At 41.3% G+C, this 22,668-nt stretch overlaps 1 protein-coding gene across 15 annotated transcripts in view; it reads left to right on the top strand.

Moving 5' to 3' along the window:
• The window catches only part of dock7 (dedicator of cytokinesis 7), a 62,014-nt gene that overhangs the window by 38,392 nt on the left and 954 nt on the right, over window positions 1-22,668 (top strand). For 4 of the 15 annotated variants that reach the window (XM_086115043.1, XM_086115055.1, XM_086115051.1 and 1 more), the window contains 20 exons: window positions 296-474; window positions 794-976; window positions 3,261-3,420; window positions 4,500-4,596; window positions 4,867-4,884; window positions 6,445-6,541; window positions 6,762-6,896; window positions 6,992-7,144; window positions 7,368-7,526; window positions 7,982-8,082; window positions 11,930-12,122; window positions 12,229-12,372; window positions 12,486-12,617; window positions 14,893-14,907; window positions 19,552-19,677; window positions 20,083-20,172; window positions 20,247-20,483; window positions 20,595-20,738; window positions 20,848-20,954; window positions 22,099-22,266. In XM_086115043.1, the coding sequence (XP_085971169.1) occupies window positions 296-474; window positions 794-976; window positions 3,261-3,420; window positions 4,500-4,596; window positions 4,867-4,884; window positions 6,445-6,541; window positions 6,762-6,896; window positions 6,992-7,144; window positions 7,368-7,526; window positions 7,982-8,082; window positions 11,930-12,122; window positions 12,229-12,372; window positions 12,486-12,617; window positions 14,893-14,907; window positions 19,552-19,677; window positions 20,083-20,172; window positions 20,247-20,483; window positions 20,595-20,738; window positions 20,848-20,954; window positions 22,099-22,266 (2,638 nt within the window). Of the gene's footprint in view, window positions 1-295; window positions 475-793; window positions 977-3,260; window positions 3,421-4,499; window positions 4,597-4,866; window positions 4,885-6,444; window positions 6,542-6,761; window positions 6,897-6,991; window positions 7,145-7,367; window positions 7,527-7,981; window positions 8,083-11,929; window positions 12,123-12,228; window positions 12,373-12,485; window positions 12,618-14,892; window positions 14,908-19,542; window positions 19,678-20,082; window positions 20,173-20,246; window positions 20,484-20,594; window positions 20,739-20,847; window positions 20,955-22,098; window positions 22,267-22,668 lie in introns of all 15 variants that reach the window. The other 11 variants (XM_086115052.1, XM_086115047.1, XM_086115045.1 and 8 more) reach the window with 6 other exon arrangements.

The following is a 22,668-nucleotide window of genomic DNA, read 5'->3' as shown; positions in this document are numbered from 1 at the left end:
TCAATTCTTGCTGTTCCTTTTTTTTCTTTTTTCCGACTTTCCCCCCGCCCCCCAGCTTTAACTCCTGTGGGTTAAACAAAGATACAGAGATGTTCCCCAAACCCTCATCTCTTTTTAGCTTCTCTCTAATGCACCAACCTTATGTTACTTTTGCCATTTTTACCTATTACATCATCAAAAATACATTTAGTGACACATGAAACCATCTGTGATTAAAATTTGCTGTTGAGCAATGTGATTTGTCATTCAGTCATATTTTTCTCTTCCTTTCTGAACTTTCTTCCGCTTCACTTAGAGTCCCTCAACCAGTGGGGTCGATCAGGTGGCGCGCAGGGCACCACTGTCTGCAGCAATGGGGATGATGCTGAGGCAGAGGGAAACAACATGATTAATCAGACTGTTGCCATGGCCATAGCTGGCACCACCACTACCTCGCCAATGTCCCGACCAAGCAGCTTCTTGTTGAATTCGCAGGTAATCGATATAGGCAGCATATAGTACACACGTTGCTGTGCTGCCCCCTCTGGTACGCACACAGCCTGCCGGTGGCAGTATAGTTACCGAAGTAGCATTGATGATTGATTATGCCTAAAAATAAGCTCCATTAGTCCCACAAAGTTGAGGGAATTTACATTATGCCTGTAAAATAGGATGTGATGTTTAGTTCTCGCAAATTCTTTATTTCCTGGCACATAATCATAATAATCTATTGGTTGTTATTTACATCATTCTCCATTTTTTTTCCCCACATTTTGCCATTTTGTCCTGTACTTCTCTTGACCTGTTTCACCAGGCGAATCGTCAGCACGGAAGCTTCTCGGCCGAGTCAAGTCGCAGTCTGCTCATCTGTCTGCTGTGGGTGCTTAAAAATGCAGATGAGCTGGTGTTGCAGAAGTGGTTCACCGATCTCTCAGTCTCACAGCTGAACCGCCTGTTAGATCTCCTCTACCTCTGTGTTTCTTGCTTTGAATACAAGGTGAGATAACATTGCTTCCTCTGCACATTAGGTTGGATTCACACAATATGGGTTAAATGACACAATTTCCCACAAGGAGCACAATTCGGAGGTAAAGAGAAATAGGCGCACACAATCAGAGATCCTCCGATCCTCCCACAAATGTGAATGAAAATGATCTGCTAATTTGACCGCGCCATCAACGGACAGATCAGCTATACTCTGTCAATGTCTCAGTTTGAACACTGGGTGGCGCCCACATAATGACATCCATGAATCAACAGCAGAAGAACAAAAATGTAAATGTATTATAAAAACCACGAAGAAGAATGTTGAATCAAGACTGTAGTATTGTATGTTGACTGTTGTAAATAAAATGAATAAATAAGGAAATACAAGACTGATTGTGGAGAAACAACACTGATCAAACCTAAAAGTCTGGTACAGACCCAGACAGCGACCATCCACCCATTGTGAAACTCTTTGCGGCAATCAAAGGCCTTCAAGTGCGCTGAGCACAATGAAACTCGATGCTAATGATAATCGGAGCCACCGACACATCCGTGATCGGCAAGCTATTTGTTCCAAAAGCACGCTTCAACGGCCCTTATGCAACGCAGTCCAGCTCAGCAATGCCACTGCGATCGGGCAGTGCATATCTATTGAAAAGAATACGTCCGATTTATAGTGCGCTATTTTGGACACTCAGACTCTTTAAAAAAAATAAAGGAGTAAACATTGGGCACAACAAAATAAAGAGAGCCAACATCACACAAAGAGAATAATAAAAGGCAACTTTATAGAATTGAAGCAAGCTAGTTTTAGCAGGTGGGTTGTGATGTCCATTCCCATGGAACGCATGGTAAGCTTTAAGGCCTCCTTACGGACGTGTTATATTGACCTATTTTGCATATCTCTGGTTCCCAGAATGCATTGCACAGCACAATGCATTTATTTAATGAGGTTAGAGCAGGGGTGGGCAATTATTTTCCCGGGGGGGCCAAATGAGAAGCAGAAAATATTGTGGAGGGCCGGGCCAAAAGTTAGAAATAGAAATAGAAAATAAAGAAGATAGCACAATGTCTTTGTATGCCAGTAATAATGTAACATTCCCCTCCACCATCACACTCAGCACCGGTTCTCCTCAAGGATGTGTACTGAGCCCCCTGTTGTTCACGCTCTACACATTTGACTGCTCTCCGACTCTTATTAGCGGTCCAGTTTGCGGAAAGTTTTTAACATGATAACAATCAAACCATTCTAGGAAATGTTCATTTACTCGAGCCACAAGCAATTCACTCTGAGCATGGAAATTGCCAGAATCGGACTGAGTAAGAATCGCTTCCTTGTTTTTCAAAGTCTCGTAGATTTGAGTCTTTCCGACTCCAGGCGTCTCCTGAATGTTTCGTACTTTGTTACCCGCTTCGTTTAATCAGATACATATCCACTTTCCCTTCCATGGTCATTACTCTCTCCCTCTTTCTTCGTCTTCCCCTCCCTCCCTGTGCTCTGCAACTTGAAGTAACTGCGCCACCTGGTGTTGAAATACCTGTCATTATAAGTCCAAACGAAATGAATGCAATCAACCCTTAATTGCGCACCAATCTTCGGCGGGCCGGATTAAAAAGACCAATGGGCCGGACCCGGCCCGCGGGCCGTAGTTTGCCCACCCCTCTAACCGTTAGAGGGATGTTAATCTCCGCCATATGCTTTTGTTACCAGTATTTGAACGCGTGTCATATTCAACACATTTATGATTGATTTATTTTGCGCTTGGTTTTTACTGTGACTAGCCTGTGTAAAATAGTGACATCCAGGTCAATTCTTTGTACAACTTGCACTGCTCACCCAAGCAATGCTTGTAAAAACAGAGATTTAATTGGCTGCCCTTTTAATCTGAGGGATGGGTGGTGATGATCATTTAAACCTGCATGTTGTTGCTGACACTGGTGTTGTTGTTCATGAACATTTCTGGCATCTATGCAAGCAGGTTGTCTAAGGTGATCCCTAAATGTAAACGCACTGATGTGATATGCGTTACCTAGAAAGAAAAAAATAAATGGATATAAGCATTACATTGAAATTGGTCACTTTGACCCTAGTGTCAATCCAACCTTATGTACTTTGGCTACCTTTCTTCCTCTTTCAGAATGATTTATATTTGATTAATATGTGCCTGTCACTTTGCACGTTGCATGCTTTCACGCCGTTCAACTTTCTCTGCTTCCTGAGTGCTGTGCTACAAATGACTTTGCTGCCATTTTCTCTTTTGCCACCCACTCACCCTCTACTTCATGGATACAAGGCCCATGTTGTGTTCACCATGCAGGGGAAGAAAGCATTTGAGCGCATGAACAGTCTGACTTTCAAAAAGTCGAAAGACATGAAGGCCAAGCTGGAAGAGGCCATCCTGGGGAGCATCGGTGCCAGGCAGGAGATGGTGCGACGCAGCCGTGGGCAGCTAGGTGGGCTCACAACACGCTCTGTGCAGGGGCGGGGGGGAACTTTAGCAATAGGATTGTGTGCATTTCACAATTTTGTGCTGTGACATTGTGTGACAGTGTTTTGTTGAAGGTGGATGTTGACACAAAGCACTGTACCATGCTGTGTTTTTCGACTTGATTGAATTAATTAGCAGTTATTCAATTTCACACTGTGCAGCAGAAATCCTACATATGTTGCTGGCATAGTGCTCACATTGCTGCCTTCATACCTTCTGATGATTGGTTCAGGTAGCTTGACAAAAAGTTTGTAATTCCAAACTGTAATGTAAATGTGGTTAATACTGTAAAATGCCACAATGTATCACATAAACCAGGGGTGCCCAAACCTTTTTGACCGAAGATCTACTTTTCGATCAACCAACCTACCGTGATCGACCCGCATGCACGTACACACGCATGCCATGATGAGCCACAGCCTGACGCTGAGGCACACGACGCACTTTGGCAACCTGTTAACGATCGTAGCTCACGTGTACCGTTTCAAAATGCTTCTCTCGGCCCTCCAGATTCCCATTCTTTGCCTGTGCCCCCCGTGAATTGTACAAAACAAACTCTGAATGAGAATAATGATAACGATAAAAGATATAGCGCAACAACTCGGATTGCATAGCGCAACAACTCGGATCACAAGCTGCAACTGCAGACTGCTGAGTGCTCACAACTTCCGGTGACGCAGTCACACGTCACCGTAGGTCAAAGATGACCTGCTTTATTTTATTTTGTTTTTTTAAAATACTTTTTGTGAATGTGAGACTGACTGAATGATTAGGGTACAGTGTGCATTAACACAAAAAATATATTACTAACATGCGCAGAGACACAATTTTTTTTTTCCTCTCCACCTCGGACCGACTTGGGACTAGTCCTTGATCTACTGGTCGATGGCGATCGACATAATGGGCACCCCTGACATAAACCATTCATGTGTCCTCATGGCTGTAAATTAAATCATGGCTGTCAAAACAACTTCAACCAAAACTTATTTTTGTACTCTCCTGGTGAATAAAGCAAATCAATCTGCCTTTCTTGTTCGTTCCCAGAGCGTAGTCCTTCAGGCAGTGCCTTTGGCAGCCAGGAGAATCTGCGCTGGAGAAAAGACATGACCCACTGGAGACAGAACAGTGAGAGATTAGACAAGTAGGTTCTTTTCTTAATACATTTTGTTAATGCCTATTCCATCAGTAACTGTCTTCAACAACAAGGCGAGCTACACAGCCAAAGTATTTATTCCACAGTCCTTTTGAACAAATGAAGCCGTAATGCAATGCATTCTCGCTTTGTACAGCACCTGTAGTCTTTGTTAGATAGAAACTTGTTTCTGTAGTTTGGAACTTTTCTTCAACTGTTACATTTGGGTCCTGTGTTCTTTTCACTTAATTATTTGTATGTCGCTCTGTGTTCATGTAGGAGTCACAGATCACACAGGTATTGTACGTCGCACATTTGCTGTGTGCTCTTTTGAGTCCGTTTTCTCAAGTTCCTTGAGCAATGTGTTCATTTGCATGTGGAAGTACTTGCAGTTGTCGTGGATGTTATTTGAGTTTAGGTTGCCAACCAGAACATTTTGAAACACACGTACAATAAATTCACAGTTTCTTCAACCATCAATTCCTAACTGGAAAAAAAAAAGCCTTCAAAATTAGTGATTTGGTGCAACGTGCACTTGTATTAAGTTACTATATAGAGTAAGTGCTCAAGATGAACAGGATATAAGAGCTGAAATGGGATTTTACTCATTTTACGGTTGATTTAGGGCAATTTTATTGGATAGCATTAACTGAAAATTCTTCAAATAATATTTACTCTGAATACTTATGCAGGGAACACTGGTGTCACATGACATTGATCAGGATATACAGTATCTGCTGTTAGCACCTCTACTTAATTGGTTAGACTTTTGTAAGTTGCACGTGCACATGGATGCCCAAGAAACTCATTTCCTTTCCTGACGTCCCAATAACATTGTGCTTGTTTGATTTGGTGGTGGCTGAGTCTGTAATGTGTGTTGCTTATTTTTAGACTGAGGGTGGCGTGTTTTCATTCTTCCCGTAGCAGAGCAAAGCTGTTTGCCATCCATTTTCTTTTTCTGCCAAAGCAAATATATTTAGTTGCCTCAGTAATTTATAGCCAGCTAATCTTGCAGTATGTATGCATTCAATTTAAATGTGTTTGTATGTTGTCTAGAGCCCCCGGAAAAAATGCTTTAACATCATAACTCTTTAGACTGGCTGTATGTGTGTATTTATATCAACATGGGGTGACTTGGGTCCTTTTGAAATATTTTATCAGAATCAAATTTATTGGCTATGGATGCAGGAAAGACACAAAGAATGTGCTTCCCAGTTACAACGCGTTCAGAGGAACACAGACAAGACTAACATGGGGGAGACGAGAAATCTTATTTCATTATTACAATACATTTTGATCCACGTGAATACAGATATTCAACTTTAAAGCGCTCTGGAGTTATAAAGTTTCAAACTATTTACAAATAAGTGTCTATTGTCATTTTATGAACAATTGGACGTACATTGATGATTTTTGCAATTCACCAAATTGTGATTTGGTCTGAAAAGAACACTTATGAGAGTGTGTTACTGTTCACATATAGCCATCATGGCAGTGCTCAATGAGGTCGGTCCCGCAATAATTATTTGAAGCACATGTAACCACAAATCTGGCAAAAATAAATTTTCGGTGCAACTGGTAAAGTTTAAACCACACAGTAGAAGTCCATCTGTCCTTTGATCATTGTAAAATCAACTATGTCCTCTTATGGCCTTCAATTAAATGGAATTTGACCTTTACACCTCTCAGACCTCCAACAGCACATGAAAGCATGAAGACAAACAGCTCGTGTAAAAAGTCAATACTGCACTGCAAAAATTGGCTCGACCACGGGTGGTGGAGATTGGAATCTCCCATAACGTTCCCTTTGATGTAAAACTAAAATCCTGGAACGGCTTTCTGTTTATGTGATTGTAGGACAAGAGCAGAGTTGGAGCATGAAGCACTTATTGACGGTAACCTTGCGACAGAGGCCAACTTGGTCATTCTTGATACTTTGGAGATCATTGTGCAGGTTTGTGAGTGAACATGATTTTATGCAGAGATGCTACCAAAAATAAGGATACGGATCAATTTAATCTGATATTGTCAGAGAAATGCGCCTATTATTTTAGTGTATGAAGCAGCTCTTGGATTGGATTGTGTGCCTAATATTGTGGCTGTGTGTGGATAGTTATTGTGTTATGTTGTTAGCCAGTAACTGTTGATGTATCTCTATCTCTCTGTTTCTCTAGACCGTATCGGTGACAGAGTCCAAAGAGAGTATCCTCGGTGGGGTGCTGAAAGTGTTGCTTCACAGTATGGCCTGTAATCAAAGCGCCCTCTACCTTCAGCACTGTTTTGCTACACAGCGAGCACTTGTGTCAAAGGTGGACTATCTTTATTTCGCAGTTACATCATTTGTGTACAATCGTGTTTTGGTCTTAGATTTTGTCAATGTGGCTTTCTATCTGCCTTTTTTTAGTTTCCTGAACTGCTGTTTGAAGAGGAGACAGAGCAGTGTGCTGACCTGTGCTTACGACTGCTAAGGAGCTGCAGTAGCAGTATAAGCACCATCAGGGCCCACGCCAGCGCATCACTCTACCTCCTCATGAGGCAGAACTTTGAGATTGGCAACGTGAGCACAAGCCAGCAAGTCATTGGTTGCTGTCGAGTTTTTACTTGATGGATAGACACCTTTGATGATGAATTGATTTTTGATAGGCCTTTCTCGGTTGTGTTATTTAACGCTTGTTTTGTCTGCTAGCTATTAAGCCACTCAACGTCTGACATTACAGTTGTCTTGATAAAGCATTCTTTTCCTCATGCTGCTCCTGATTGTTTTTCTTTTTCATTTTTAGAATTTTGCAAGGGTGAAGATGCAGGTGACGATGTCTCTTTCATCATTGGTGGGAACATCCCAGAATTTTAATGAGGAGTTCCTGCGTCGCTCTTTGAAGACCATCCTTACTTATGCAGAGGAGGACCTCGAGCTTCGGGAAACAACTTTTCCAGACCAGGTACTGAATATATTGTCCAATAGTCAAAGCCATTCATTCCAGTTTAAAAAGACAAATGATATTTCGTTTATTATTTGTGCTTCGGTAAACCTTAGATCAGGGGTGTCAAATTCATTTTTGTCCTGGGCCACATTGTAGTTACGGTTTCCCTTGGAGGGCCATTATGAAATTTGAGAAGCCGTATAATGTTTAATCACATCCGCAGATTACATACACAGCGCACAACAAATTGATGGATAACTATTTTTTAATCCAGAAGTCAAAAATAATGACTGTTATTGTGGATTACATTACAATTTGAAATTTTGGTTCAGACTTTAGCAAACATCATGGAACTTGACATGCTTGATTTGCTTTCGCGGTCCACATAACATGATGTGGCAGGCCAGACCTGGGCCCCCGGGCCTTGACTTAATCTATGCACAAGTTTCAATGCCCTCACTCTTTTTTTCTAGGTGCAAGACCTTGTTTTTAACTTGCACATGATTCTGTCTGACACGGTCAAGATGAAGGAACACCAGGAAGACCCTGAGATGCTAATTGATCTCATGTACAGGTACTGTACAAAGCTGATGAATGATCAAGAAAATCTTTTTTGTCCTTACCAGTACCGTATTTTCACAACTGTACGGCGCTCCATATTAAAACGTACGCTAGCTTAAAAAATACGGTAGCATGCATGCACTCTCCCGTATGTTTTTAAAAATGCAGTGGGTGCAAAACGTAGTTCGGTTGTACTTTATTCAAGGACAATGTACTCATGTTATTTTTGGATTAATCCATCTCCACAAATCTGTCAAAGTCCTCATCTTCTGGATCCGAAATGAACAGCTGGGCAAGTTCTCCATCAAACACGCCCGGTTTCTTTGCGTCTTTGTCAGGGTCAGTCTCGTTGCCGTGCGGCTACTCAGAAATAATAATTGTCTTTTGCACAAGCTCGAACAACAGTGCAAGCAGACACGTTAACCCAGGCATGTCCAGCTCCGGGCCTGGAGGGCCGCTTTCTTGCCTGTTTTCCATCTCTCTCGGCTGCAACACACCTGATTCAGATGATCAGCTCATCATCCAGCTCTGAACCAGCATTAGAACATTCCTGATTATTTGAATCAGGTGCATGTCTCCTGGGAGAGCTGAAAAACAGGCAAGACAGCGGCCCTTGAGGACCGACTTTGGACACCCCTGCATTAGCCCAAGCATCCACAGCCCATTCACAAATTGTGGCGTAACTTGCGCGGCGCTCCCTCCCAGTCTTAAGGGGTGTTCACACGGCAACATTTGCTCCGGTGCTGCGCCGGTGCTACCCCAGTAGAGCGGTCACACATGCAAAATTACACCGGTGTAGCCCCTGAAAACAGCTTACTCCGGAGCAAATTTTCAGGGAGGTGGTTTAAAAATCTGCTCCGGAGTAACCACCTACCTGAGGTGGGTTAAATTTGCTCCGGAGAAAATGCTCTTTTGCGGGGCAGTACCGATGTAAAATGGTACGTGTGAACGCTACAATTTGCTCCAGAGCAAATGCTCGTTTGCGGGGGGGAGTAGCCTCGCTACGCATGAGAAGAATTGATTACATACGGCGAGAATGCATTGCTTTCGTGCTCTGTTGTACTTCCGTCATGTGTTTGTCTAATATCGACACAAGGCGTGATGGCTGGCAATAACAGTAGCAAGCGGCACCTTGCCTTACCTTGGGTTATACCAGTGGTTCTCAAATAGTGGGGCACGAGGGGGCGCGAGGTTCCGTCGGGGGGGGGGGTGCGTTTGGCCTCGGGGAACATGCTTTTTTATTTTGATTTGTTTTTACTGTCCTAGAATAAAGTGCAACTGCACCTCGACTACATTAGGGGGCAGTGGCGCTCACCTTGGCAGAGTGCGCAGGGAGCATTCGCTCGGTGTTTTGTTCGCACTGAGCATGCGCGCTTTGCACACGGCACACAGTATGAGCATGAAGCGTAGACACGAAGTCAACAGGCGGAGAGAGAGACATGGAGAAGAGAGGTCTACCGAAAGCGAAGACGAGTAAATATGACGAAGCATATGTGGCGCTTGGCTTCACTGTGACTACGGTGGGAGGAAAGACAGCGGACAGCATGAAGCCAAATGAATTAAGGCGTCACTTAACTCATTCAGTACCAGCCAATTCTGGACCAAGTCTGAAAAGACGTTTAAATACGTCTTTGGGAGTGAACGAGTTAAAGACATTACACCCCAATCCAGTTGATAAAATAGTTTTTATTTTTTTTTCAGAGAAAACGTGCCGAATATTGCCAACAATCATCCCGTTTTGTGACTGCTATTTGTAGCCATTAATCCAGACATCATTTTTGAAAAAAAAACAAAAAAACAAATCTGCACAAGTTATTTTATATATTTTTGCTTTGCAGGTTAAAGGTTTTTTAAGATTGTTCTCCTTAGTTAATGTTGTTCATCAGTTTGAATGCATTGTTATTTATTGATTTTATCTACCGGTAATTGTATTATTCAGTATCGTATGGTTTGACATGGTCCGTCAAAAAATATTTATAGTAAATATTTAATTTTACTTTAGAATTTTTGAATTTCAGATGCACTTTTTCTTTTCTGTTACAGTTAATAAAGCTATTCTTTGTTGTAAGTTGGTCCATTTTTTATTCTCTTATACAAGGATACAGTGTTATGCAGAGGTGTACTTATAACAATTTTATAAACAAATGATACTACAGGTATTTATAGTCACGAGGGGGGGCGTGAGATGTTTTCTTCTTCTTGGGGGAGGCATGACAGAAAATAATTGAGAACCACTGGGTTATACCATCTCAACTAGAACAGGAGGGGGTGGGGGGATAGTCCCCAAACATCATCTTTCCTTTTGTAGGAGACTAGACTGTCTCGGAGTTGTTTGTGTAGTTTGTTCCTTTGTTGTGTGTTAAAATGAAAAGTAGGCTTGTCCCTCATCACTTGCCGTGGCCCAAGCAAACAGTTGGTAATGGAAGCCAAGTGAGGCCGGCATAGCGGCATAAGAAAGGATTAAAATCTCCAACAATGAATCATTATTTAATGCAATGCAGAACATTGCACTGCAGTAGGAGCAGAAGATGGACAGCTTTACCTTGTAATCCGCCAGATGTTGCTGCACCAATGTCGTCCTTGCCCAAATGGATCGATGGCACTGTTTCATAAAACAAAAGCACCAGCACCATGCATTAGTTCATCTTGAATGCTCTCATGGCTACTCGATTCCCTTGATCCTCCACATAGCTGATAGCATGCAGTTCAACCTGTGCTTCGTAAACGTGTCTCTTCGTACAGGCCATTTTCAGGCGTCCTTAGTCAAAATGAGGTTGAGCAGAATGCACATCCCTGCATTTTTTTACACATACCGGAGCCATGCCTTTAGTTTCCTCTTTCACACAACTCTTCCCACTTGAACGTCTGCATGCTGTCCTCAGTTACGTTCGCCTTTCCTCTATATAAGCAACATGTCCGCCCAAGATTAGTCACGCGCAGCGCTCGTCAAAGTCACACAACACCATTCACAGAATTTGAAACTCGGTGCATACACAAGACGCCCCACATTATTAGGCGTCCCTTTAGACCGGGGGTCGGCAACACGCGGCTCCGGAGCCGCATGCAGCTCTTTAGCGCCGCCTAGTGGCTCCCTGGAGCTTTTTAAAATGTTTGAAAATGGAAAAAGATGGGGAGTGAAAATATATTTTAGGTTTGAATATGGTTTCTGTAGGAGGACAAACATTCTTGACATTTTCCAATGCTGTAAAAATATGTCGAGTAAATATTACATTTCAACATTTCTGTCGACGAAGATTTGCATTATAGTCTGCGACACACGTTTCTATTTGCAGGGCGGGATGGCAGGCAGGTGGCTGTTGCAAAAAACAAACAAAAAAACAACGTCCTTTCATGTACAATTCACCGAGGGTACTGGCAAAGAATGGGAATCTGGAAGGCTGATCTGAAGCATTTTAAAACGTTACACGTGAGCTAAGTAGTAAACACCCTGCAAACATGTGTTGAATGCCTCCGCATCTGGTCTCGACGAAGATAGGTAGGCACGTGTGTGTAAGTGCGCGCTTGTGCGGTAACGGGTCGATCGGGGAAGGTTGGTTGATCGAAAAGTAGATTTTCAGTCAAAAAAGGTTAGGAACCCCTGTTCTACAAAATACAGTGCAGGGAAAAATGTAGTATTTGTAGCCAACTTAGTCATTTTGATAGTAGGCTAATATAGATACATACAGCATGTGTTGCCTTCATTACAAGGCTAATAGAAGGCTTTTGTTTTTTTGCGGCTTTTGGCATTTGTATTTATTTATTTATTGTCCAATATGGCTCCTTCAACATTTTGCTTTAGAGTTTGCCTCTTGGTTGTGAAAATACGGCATTTTGATGACCGCATCCATTTCCATCGGCAGGATTGCAAAGGGTTACCAGACGTCACCAGACTTGCGGCTTACTTGGCTCCAGAATATGGCCGGAAAACACTCTGAGAGGAACAACCATGCTGAAGCTGCTCAGTGTTTAGTGCACAGTGCTGCCTTGGTAGCGGAATATCTGAGCATGTTAGAGGACCGCAAGTATCTACCTGTGGGCTGCGTGACCTTCCAGGTTAGGACATCAAGCAACATTTTTTGCATGCTCGATGCAATGTATGTTCTGTACAGGATCCCGATTTTTTTCCAGTTTGTGCATTTATGTGTGTTTTTGCTTGTAGAATATTTCATCCAACGTGCTGGAGGAATCTGCCGTCTCGGACGATGTGGTGTCACCAGATGAGGAAGGCATCTGCTCGGGAAAATATTTTACAGAGCTGGGGCTTGTGGGACTCTTGGAGCAAGCTGCTTCATCATTCTCTTTGGTGCGAATGCTTTGAATATGTTAACATACAAGTGGTTCCGTTCTGAATTGACATTTTTTTAATCCCAAATCCTGATTGAACATTCTTCGATTATTACTGTTTTTTCCTATTAGGCTGGCATGTACGAGGCTGTGAATGAAGTGTACAAGGTACTGATCCCCGTCCATGAAGCCAACAGAGATGCAAAGAAGTTAGCCACCATTCATGGTAAACTACAGGAAGCCTTTGGCAAAATTGTCCATCAGGTAAATATGTATGATACAATAATGTCATCCACACACCGACTGTATACAGCTTTAATAGATGCGACCTGCTATTTGTTTTATGCCAACATATGTGCACTTTTTCCCAGAGTGACGTTCTGAGTTCATATTTAAATTGACAAGATACATATTGTACAGATTTTATCCTTGACAGAATGAATGCCTTTTAAAAAAAAAACTCAACATCTCGGGTTCAACACTTCTTTTTCTCACTCTCATTTCCCCCCACACTTTGTTGTTATATTCAGAAGTACTGCTGGATTAAGTGAGTTCAGAATACAACAAGATGTGGGTTATGATATTGATTCATTTCTTCTAGCAGCAGTCATTAATGTAGCTTCAATATCCCGTAATATGTGGCTTTAGGCAGAAAGACGTTCCTGATATTTTTCTCTGCCTATATAGGCAAGTACCTGTTTCAGATCATTGGTATCGAATACAAGACATTATAATGCATATTAGGGGAGTTTTATTGCAGGAATGGATTACCGTATTGGCCCAAATATAAGACGGCCCTGATTATAAGACGACCCCCTCTTTTTCAAGACTCAAGTTTGAAAAAAGATTTTTTGAACACCAAATGAATTTTTATACAGAAAATAATTACAGTACATCTGAAACAAATGATTATAACAATATATTTTAGAAAAAAAACATTTTATTTTGCCTCATTCAAATCTTAATATCTGAACATTTAAATATATAAACTAAAGTGCAATCACATTCGTAAATGAATGGCTTCTAGTTTTTGAAATGTAAATTACATCATAACTTCTCCTCAGCTGCCGGTTAACCTGGCCGATCTTGGATCCACCTTTCTCCAGATTGTCGCTACGTTTCTCCATTTTCTGTTACCTCTTCTATTATTTTCTTCTCTTTTCCTTCTTACTGCTATTTTTATTTTTCTTCTTCATGCTACCGCTATTTTTATTTTTATTCTTCGTGGCAGGGGTTCACTTTGGCCTGGGGAGTCAAGTTCAGCATTCGCTTCATTGATATCTGGCGCCATCTAGCGTCGTGAATGGGTATAATGTCTAGACCCCGAATATAAGACGACCCTCACTTTTTTAGTCTTACAGTGAAACTCCTCTACAACGAAATCATGTTTGCAGCAAGAATTTTTTCACAACAGGGGGTTCTTCACTTTAGCAAATTTGATCTCAGATGTAAGCACACACACATTCACACACACCCAAACACACAAACGTATGTGTACACGCACACACAAACGTATGTGTACTCTATTTTTATTCCAATACTGCATAAGTATGAGCACACACTTATTTGACACTTCATATTGTCAGTGTAGAAAGAAAAAAGGGAACGAAATTGTGAAATTTACGATCAGCATTCATTTTCACTTACATCAATTTCTTGATGAAGCTACATTAATGACTGCTGCTAGAAGAAATGAATCAATATCATAACCCACATCTTGTATTCTGGTCATCGAGGACTACGAAGCGTCCCGTGGCTGTTTTAGCATGATAACAAGTAAAGTATTCGAGGAAACGTTCGTTTATTTGAATGTCCGTCAAGCCATAAGCAATTTACTCTGAGCAGCTAATCGGATGCTACGGGGCTAGCTAGCTTCAGTATCTACACACATAAACAGTGAGGTCCCTCTTGGCCAATCAGAGGCCAGGATGAAGCTCGGTAAGCCAATATCAGAGCAGCTATGAGTATGTTGAGTCCAGGAAACTCGCAGCTGTGGCCGAAATAAACATCGATCACTATGTAAACCAGTGTGGTGGTTGCTGTTGCCGTTTCCGAACGAACCAGTAGAGGTCGCTGTTGGATAAGACTTTGTTGTAGTGAATGTCTTCGCGAGGCTGGAGCAGAGAAAATGATTTTGTATAACGCAACAGGGGGGTTTTCGTCGTATGGGGGGCAGGAGAATGGGAATTGTGTTAATGCATGAAGATTTTTTCACATCAGGGGGTATTTCCGCCCATGTAGGTTTCGTTCTAGAGGAGTTTCACTGTATTTCAGTGCAAAAAACAACGTCTTACAGTATATTCGGGCCAATATGGTATTATACTGCACCATATTTCAAGCGCTACTTTTGCAGATTTCTCGCATGAATTACCCTGTGCTGGGAAAGTTTGCCTTGTATGTTTTAAGGGATTTGGCCTGGAATCAGTAGCAAGTGCCCTTTTGTTGCTGTAATGTCACTGAACATGTTGAGTGTTACTGTACATCGATCGGGGTTGTGAGTGTGATGTGGTTCACGTGTCCTGTGTTCTCTTTTACACAGAGTACTGGCTGGGAGGTAGGTGGTTAAATGGTTCCTGCTTGGCCCTGCTCGACTATTGTTTCCATAATATTTATTTATTTGTTTTGACAGTTTTATTTGTGTTCACACTCATTTCATTTGCTAGCCACAGATGTTCTGTTTCTCGCTTTGCTTTTCACATACAGTCCGTCTAGTCCATTAACATCTGCAGACAACATTGAATGTCTGCTGCAATCAAGGACACTTGCTGCACTGGCAGCAAAACCCTTGTTTTCCCTCTCACCTCTCCCTTCTCTACGTGCGAGGGGGGGGCTTTTTTTTAATGTGACACCGTTAACCGGCTGTGTGCATGGGAGCCACAGTGTTTGACACTAAAAGTCTCTGAATGCATCACATGCGCACTCTCCTTGTCTTCATCCTCTCTCCATCCGAGGTGCCGGCCAGAACATAGATATTTGGCTGACAACTCCACGTCTTGTCTATCCACCCAGGGCTCGATTTCAGTGCAGTGGCTTGATGTCACCCTCTCTGGTTTAACCACCATGTTTCTCATTCATAATTGACTTTAGACTTTTCATGATGCAAACTGGCATCGGTTTGAAGTTTGAGATTATCAAATGACTCCCAATGATTGTCTAAAGCGCTCGCTAATCTCTTGTCAATTTTTATATGATTCTTATCCCCGCCTCCCTTTTCATTGGTTTCAACTAAATCGATCCCTGTTTATTCTGGTTTGATTTGTTTGATCTGAAATGATTTTTAATAACCATTCATTACTTTGTTTCCTGGTTTGTTGCATGGACAGAGCACTTGTTTCTTCAGGAACTGCACAAAACAGTGCATGAAATGTTTTGAAATTGTGGAGCTTTTTTTCTCACCTCATTTATTTATTTATAGTTTTTTTTTTGTTTTGTTTTGTTTTTCCTTGTATCCGTCTACCTTTGCATGGTTCATTTAGTTCCTCCACAATCTGTTCGTGTTCTTAAAAAAATGTTGGTGCTCATGCTAACCCCAGTGTTAATTTGTGTTGTTTTGAAAACATTTTGGAGGAAGTTAATTCTCATTAAAATTTGTTCTGTTTTCTCCTTTTTGATTTTCCTGGTTCCCGATCCCTCCTTCCCACTTTACTTAATTGTTACTTGTGGTAAGTTTTTTTTTTTGGTTGTTTTTTTTGTTTTTTGTTTTTGGGGCTTCTCACAATTCATTTACCCTAACAGCAAATTTTAATCCGAGATGGCTTTGTGTCCCTAAATGTTATTTTGACACTGATTCAAAAAAAATCCTTTATTTTTCCTAGCACATCAGATTTATGAGATTTTCATTTTTTTGGGGGGCTGTGGGGTTATTTAATTTGGACCTATAAAAGCTTGAGCAATACAGATTTTACGATATGCTGTCATTTATAGCTATGCCATTTCCGAGAAAAAAAATCTCCCTGTTGCTGAACCTTTTAATTTAAAACTATTACTAAATACCGTGTTTTCCGCACTGTTAGTTTTTTCAGAGTATAAGATACATCTTCAATGAGTGGCCTATTTTAAAACGGTTTTCATATATAGGGCGCACTGCATTAGAAGGCGCATAGTATAGAACAGTGTTTTTCAAACCCTGTGCCAGTGCCGCGAAATATTGTCAGATGTGCCGTTGAAAATTATACAATATGTGTATGCCTGTGCGGTCGATCGCATGGAAGAGTAATCATGTAGTACTCTTCCATACCGGTAGGGAGCAGCAGCAGATAGGAAATTACCTTATGCTTTGAGACAAGCGAAGTTTCCGACGCGAGGGAAAACAATGAAAGGTATATTTCATTTAGATTTACGTTTACTGGAAATGCAACGGCACCAATATTCCCTCTGAGATGCACAACTGCGCACACACTCATCGCACAAGAAAACCTATCCAGCGCACTTTTTTTTCTGTGTCAATTTGCTGTGTAATTCAGTGAGTGACAGGTGTCCAGCCAATCACACGATACGATGCAATGACGCTATACAGTAATCCCTCATTTATCGCGGTTAATGGGGACCAAAACCACCAGCGATAAACGAAAATCCGCAAAGTAGCGGCCAATTAACATAAACAGGTTAAAAACAAATTGTTTTGCAGCGAGAAGCTGCAAAACAACAGCGAGTCACATAGAGCAACATATCCAGTACTGTACTCCATGTATATGTAAAAAAAAAATAATAATAATAATTTTTTATTTTGATTTTTTAATATGTTTGAAAAAATCCGCGATGCACTGAACCCGCGATAAACGAACCGCGAAGTAGCGAGGGATCACTGTACAGCCAATCACGGCATCCACAGTACTTTCGCATGTTTTCTGCTCGATAACAATAACAGTGCCGCGGCGATAAGTGACACTCATGCTAATCCTTTATCATGGCGAAACGACCGGGCAGTGAACGTGATACGTCGACTCCCCAAACCAAAATAAGAATGAACTGCGGTTCTTTCAAGTTGGAATGGCTGTTGCAGTATGTGCAAATAGAAGAACAAGCAGTGAAAACTGGGTGAGATATTTTCTTTTTCGAGGAGAGCACAAACGACCGGGAGAAAAAGAAACGGCTGTCACTCAGAAAAAAAAAATCCGACCCTGAGCAAGTTAAAAGTTCGAATTGATTCTATTTTACTTGCCATTAAAACAAATGCACCAAATATTGGATTGATGTTGATTTGATTCCTATTCAATGTGTAATAATAACATTGCGTTAATTTTCAATGTTAAAAAAAAAACGCTTCTAGTAACAATATAACACTTGATTGTTAAAATAATAATTTTTCACATTTTCAGGCAGTGGTGTGCCGCGGGATTTTTTCAATTAGAGAAATGTGCCTTGGCTTGAAAAAGATTGAAAAACACTGGAATAGAAGATACAATCATGACTGCGGTTGTGATATGCATCCACTAGATAAAGCTATGCTAAGGGAATACAATGCAATGCAGCTTTATTCATATAGAGCCTTCACAACCGCTGCAGCTGGAACAAAGCCATTAGAACTAGTCACAAACACGGACATGAAACATATAAATACAAATGGCATTACAAAACAATAAACAAAAGACAAAGGTTCTGCAGACAATTGATCAAACAAAAAGGATCACATCAACAAGAGGCTAAATATCCTTAGAAGTCTTGCTTGTCTCCTTCCTTCATTTAGTCAATCATTAACTATGCTTTTGTTATTAAATGTATTATTATTATCTTAATTTCATAATGGCTGTGCAGAGCTCACAAAATAGTTGCTAATAATCACCACTAGATGGCATAAGACTACTTAACAGGGAAACAACTCAGTCGGGAATATAAAGAGACTTTAACATCATATATTAGGTGCATCGAATTACAAGACTCACTGTCGGCTTTTGAGAAAATTGAATACTTTTAGGTGCGCCTTAAAATAATTTTAATGAAGGCTTTATTCCCGAGTGAACATAGAAAATGTGCAGCATTAATAAAATAAAAGACTGAGGTATGTAAAATAGGACTAATAAACAGAAAAGTATACAAAAATAGACAACGGTAGTGGCTTGTGAGCACCTTCCGACACATTGAATGTGCCCGAAACATGCGGAAAACAACTAATCTCCGCTGCTTCACAGCTGTCCACACGACTCACTGTGCCACACCGTTCAAACTTCCAAAAGACGATATTTTACACTTAATATCAGCCGGGTTACAATGCCAAGTGCAGATACATCAGGTCTGAACAAGCAGGTCCAAGTCTCACGAGATTTGCCACGAGATTATTCAATGCTCCTTTTAAATGCTCCTTTATTAAACGAGTCATTGTATTGTTCCCCTGGTTACATATGCCAAAAGAAAACCTCCCCAAAAACATTGTTGTGAAAGTTGACATGAAAGCGTAAATGATGGAAAGCCTAATGAAGGAATGGTTGATTGAATATTCTGGCAAGCGATGATTTATTTTTTCATTTTAAAACAAGAATTAGTCGACCGGGAACGGTGCCTTTTTTTTCTCAAACCAACCATGTGAGTGCTGTTTTACTGCGTAGTAAAAGAAAAGTTAAGGTATGTTCTTAAACGTTGAAGCTTATAGACAAGTGCGAATTATATATAATTGTATAACATGGTTTCGCCTTTAAAAATGTAGTGGGTGTGGCTTATAATCAGGTGCGCTCTATGTCCGGACATTACGGTAAATGGTAGCGAGTCACAATTTCAAATGTATCTTCTAAATCTTGAGGAGCTAGTTATTTATCTCATAGCAATGTATTATTTGTTTCAAATCTTTCTAAATTCCAGTGAGGCGTCAGTTGGCATGTGTTATAAGATAAGAACACCTTTATTCATCTCACAATGGAGAAATTCATCCAAGATGGATCACATTTGCACAAGGGGGGGGATTTTCCCTTTTTGGATCAGGAACCGTGGATTCAAATTTTTAGATAAGCGGGTCAGAAAATGGATGAAAGGATGGAATTCATGTCACAAATACAAAAACTTCAACCCATTGTAACTTGGTTGTTCTGTAGTTTTCCCCTGTTGTGCGCGTAATGGGATCCGTAGAGTCACTGTTGACTCCTTGGAGGACTTAACACTTTTGCTGAGCATTGGGAATCAACAGAAACGTGTTGTGATGTAAGTTGCATTCCTGTTTATGTTGCACTTACACATTTTCTCTCTTGTCTCTTGTCGACAGGATGGGAAGAGGATGTTTGGAACATACTTTCGAGTTGGGTTTTATGGTTCCAAATTTGGTGACTTGGATGAGCAGGAGTTTGTGTACAAAGAGCCAGCTATCACCAAGTTGGCGGAAATATCTCACAGACTGGAGGTGAGGTGAAGACACAGAATTGATTGAGAAATCAAATCAATTGAGAAATTGATTTGCGTTGTCATTGTTAGGTGTTGTTTGTAAAATTATGAGGGCCGGCGGTGGCTCCATTTTGGAATAAGGCTGTAACTTAGTGTGGAAAAAGTGAAGCGCTTTGAATACTTTCTGGAGCAACATAGATAAGTATAGTCTGATAAGACCTCATTAAATTAGGCAGGTGTACCACTTGAATGCACTTATTCATTATTTTTTAAGTCCATAGGCCACTTGTTGAGTGATCATGTTCCAGGAGGCGGTTCAGTACTTCCATCCAAAGTGTTTCATTTAAGAACAAAGGTTGAAGTTGTCCACGAATGATTAAAGGACTTGATTGATTTTAATACTTTTTGGGGGTTTTGTTTTTAGGGTTTTTACGGAGACCAGTTTGGAGAAGATCAAGTCGAAGTCATTAAGGACTCCAACCCGGTAGACAAGTGCAAACTTGATCCAAATAAGGTTAGTGTTTGACACTCTTCACCTCATTCATCCATTCAGTAAAACGCAAAATGAACTCGTCCGTCGTTCTCCAGGCCTTCATCCAGATCACTTACGTGGAGCCCTACTTTGACACTTATGAGATGAAGGACCGCATCACCTACTTTGACAAGAACTACAACTTGCGTCGTTTCGTCTACTGTACCCCCTTTACGTTGGATGGGCGGGCCCACGGGGACCTGCACGAGCAGTTCAAACGCAAGACCATCCTGACCACCTCCCACGCCTTCCCTTACATCAAGACACGCATCAACATTGTCCACAAAGAGGAGGTAAATCGGACAAGATGGTAGATGGTGGGAGACCACGCCGTTAGCGCCAATCACATTGTGTGTCCAGTGGTATGAACAACGCTGTCTCTTTATGCCTCCCTTTTTTCCCAGATTATTTCCACTCCCATTGAAGTGGCCATCGAGGACATGCAGAAGAAGACGCAAGAACTTGCCTTTGCTACCCACCAGGACCCTTCTGATGCCAAGATGCTGCAGATGGTCTTGCAGGGCTCAGTGGGCACCACTGTCAACCAGGTGAACTTTTAATGTGCTCAAAAAGATATTTGATCAAATGAATTTAAAAAAAAAAGGTAATGGCTTCTTAAACATTTTGAAATAAGTGTCATTTGTATGTATTGTCCAGGGTCCTTTGGAGGTTGCGCAGGTGTTCCTGTCCGAAATCCCCAGTGACCCAAAACTGTACAGACACCACAATAAGCTACGTCTGTGCTTCAAGGACTTCACAAAGAGGTAGATATTTTCACATCACAGATCCAAGTGCCTAATTCTATTTAACCCCCCCACGACCCCCAAAAAATGCAGAAAAACAAAACAACTGCCAACTCATATTAGCCATTCCTTGTCATGATGTCCAGATACAGTTTATACATTGAAACTCATCTACAACGAAATCATGTTTGCAGCAAGAAATGTTTCACAACGGGCGGGAAATAAATTGCGAAATTTATGATCAGCATTCACTTTCACTGACATCAATTTCTTGGAATATGTCTTTTATTTTGCTTCCTCCGTCTTTCATTTTGATCACTTTTACCCTCTCTCTTCCAGCGTCAGAGCTCTTCTTGTCTTAGCTGCTTGACATCCAAAGGTCCCTTTTGTAGCCATTTTAGCAATGCAACGTTCTTGCTGCGTCTGAAACGAACAAAAACAAATACTTCCTGGACTACTGCGCATGTGTAAACCAGTGTGGTTTGCTGTTGCCTTTCTGAACGAAGCAGTAGAGGTCGCTGTTGGATTAGATTTCGTTGAAGTGAATGTCGTCGCGAGGCAAGAGCAGAGAAAAAGATTTCGTACTGTATAACGCAACCGTTTTTTTTTTTTCGTTGTGTGGCGGGCAGTAAAGTGGGAATGGTGTTCATACATGAAGATTTTTTCACACTAGGGGATATTTTCGCCCATGTAGGTTTCGTTGTAGAGGAGTTTCACTGTAGATGCAAAAATTGACAAGTACAGTATCACAATATGTCCATTCAGCCATCCATCCATCCATTTTCTAATCAGAATCATCATTAATGGCCAAGTATGTAAAACACACAAGGACTTTGTTCTCTGGTAGCGAGAGAAGCAAGCAGGAGAAGCTAACGGTACGCGCAAGCTACCATAGTGATGTTTCTGCAGCTTAGCACGCTGCAAAAGTGCGTCCCTGCCTCCCTGTGCAATTTTCTTCTGACAAACTTGGTCTTGTCTCGCATCTCATTTATTTTCATTCACGTTTGGTTCCGTTATGGCTGTTGCTCATCATGGCACGCGTGCAGTAACGGGTCAGTAGGAACGGATGGAATGATCAATAAAATCGTTTGGCCTCTTGTCCCTGTGGGTTAACAGCACAGAGTTCTCGTTATAAATGGTGCATTTGGACTAACCTTCGTCGCAGGTGTGAAGATGCTCTGCGTAAGAACAAGAGTTTGATCGGTCCTGACCAGAAGGAGTATCAGAGGGAGCTTGAGAGGAACTATCACCGCCTGAAGGAGGCGCTCCAGCCGCTCATCAACAGAAAAATTCCTCAGCTCTACAAACCTGTGCTACAGGTCAACTCACACAGGTACGGGTCTTCTCTCTGGCTCAGAGTGCGACCTTATAGGTTTAGTTCGTTCCCTGGCCTTGCTCATAACTTTGTTTACTCATACATTAACTCAGTATTATCCATAAGTCAAGGTACCACTGTAGCTTTATAAAAAGCCAGTTAAATGAGTCGTTGCTTTTGCTCTGTAAAAATCATGCAACATAATAACACAATTGGATTCTTTTGGACCACATGTGCTGTTGAATTCTTTGTTGAGACAGTTTGGAAACCTTCGCATAAAAGCTGCAGATAGTCAAATCAGATACTTGTACTGCACTTGCAGTATCACAAGGTTTGTTTTGCGTTCGGTTTTTCTCCAGGTGCTCACACATTCCAAAAACATGCATGTTAGGTTCAAAAATCAAAGCACAGTTGAAGAAA

The sequence above is a fragment of the Hippocampus guttulatus genome, chromosome 7, assembly GCF_054856545.1.
Source record: "Hippocampus guttulatus isolate MCC_2025c chromosome 7, RoL_Hgut_1.0, whole genome shotgun sequence".
In the NCBI taxonomy this organism is placed as follows: domain Eukaryota; kingdom Metazoa; phylum Chordata; class Actinopteri; order Syngnathiformes; family Syngnathidae; genus Hippocampus; species Hippocampus guttulatus.
Note: the sequence above shows the minus strand (reverse complement) of the source record. Positions and strands in the feature narration are given on the sequence as shown.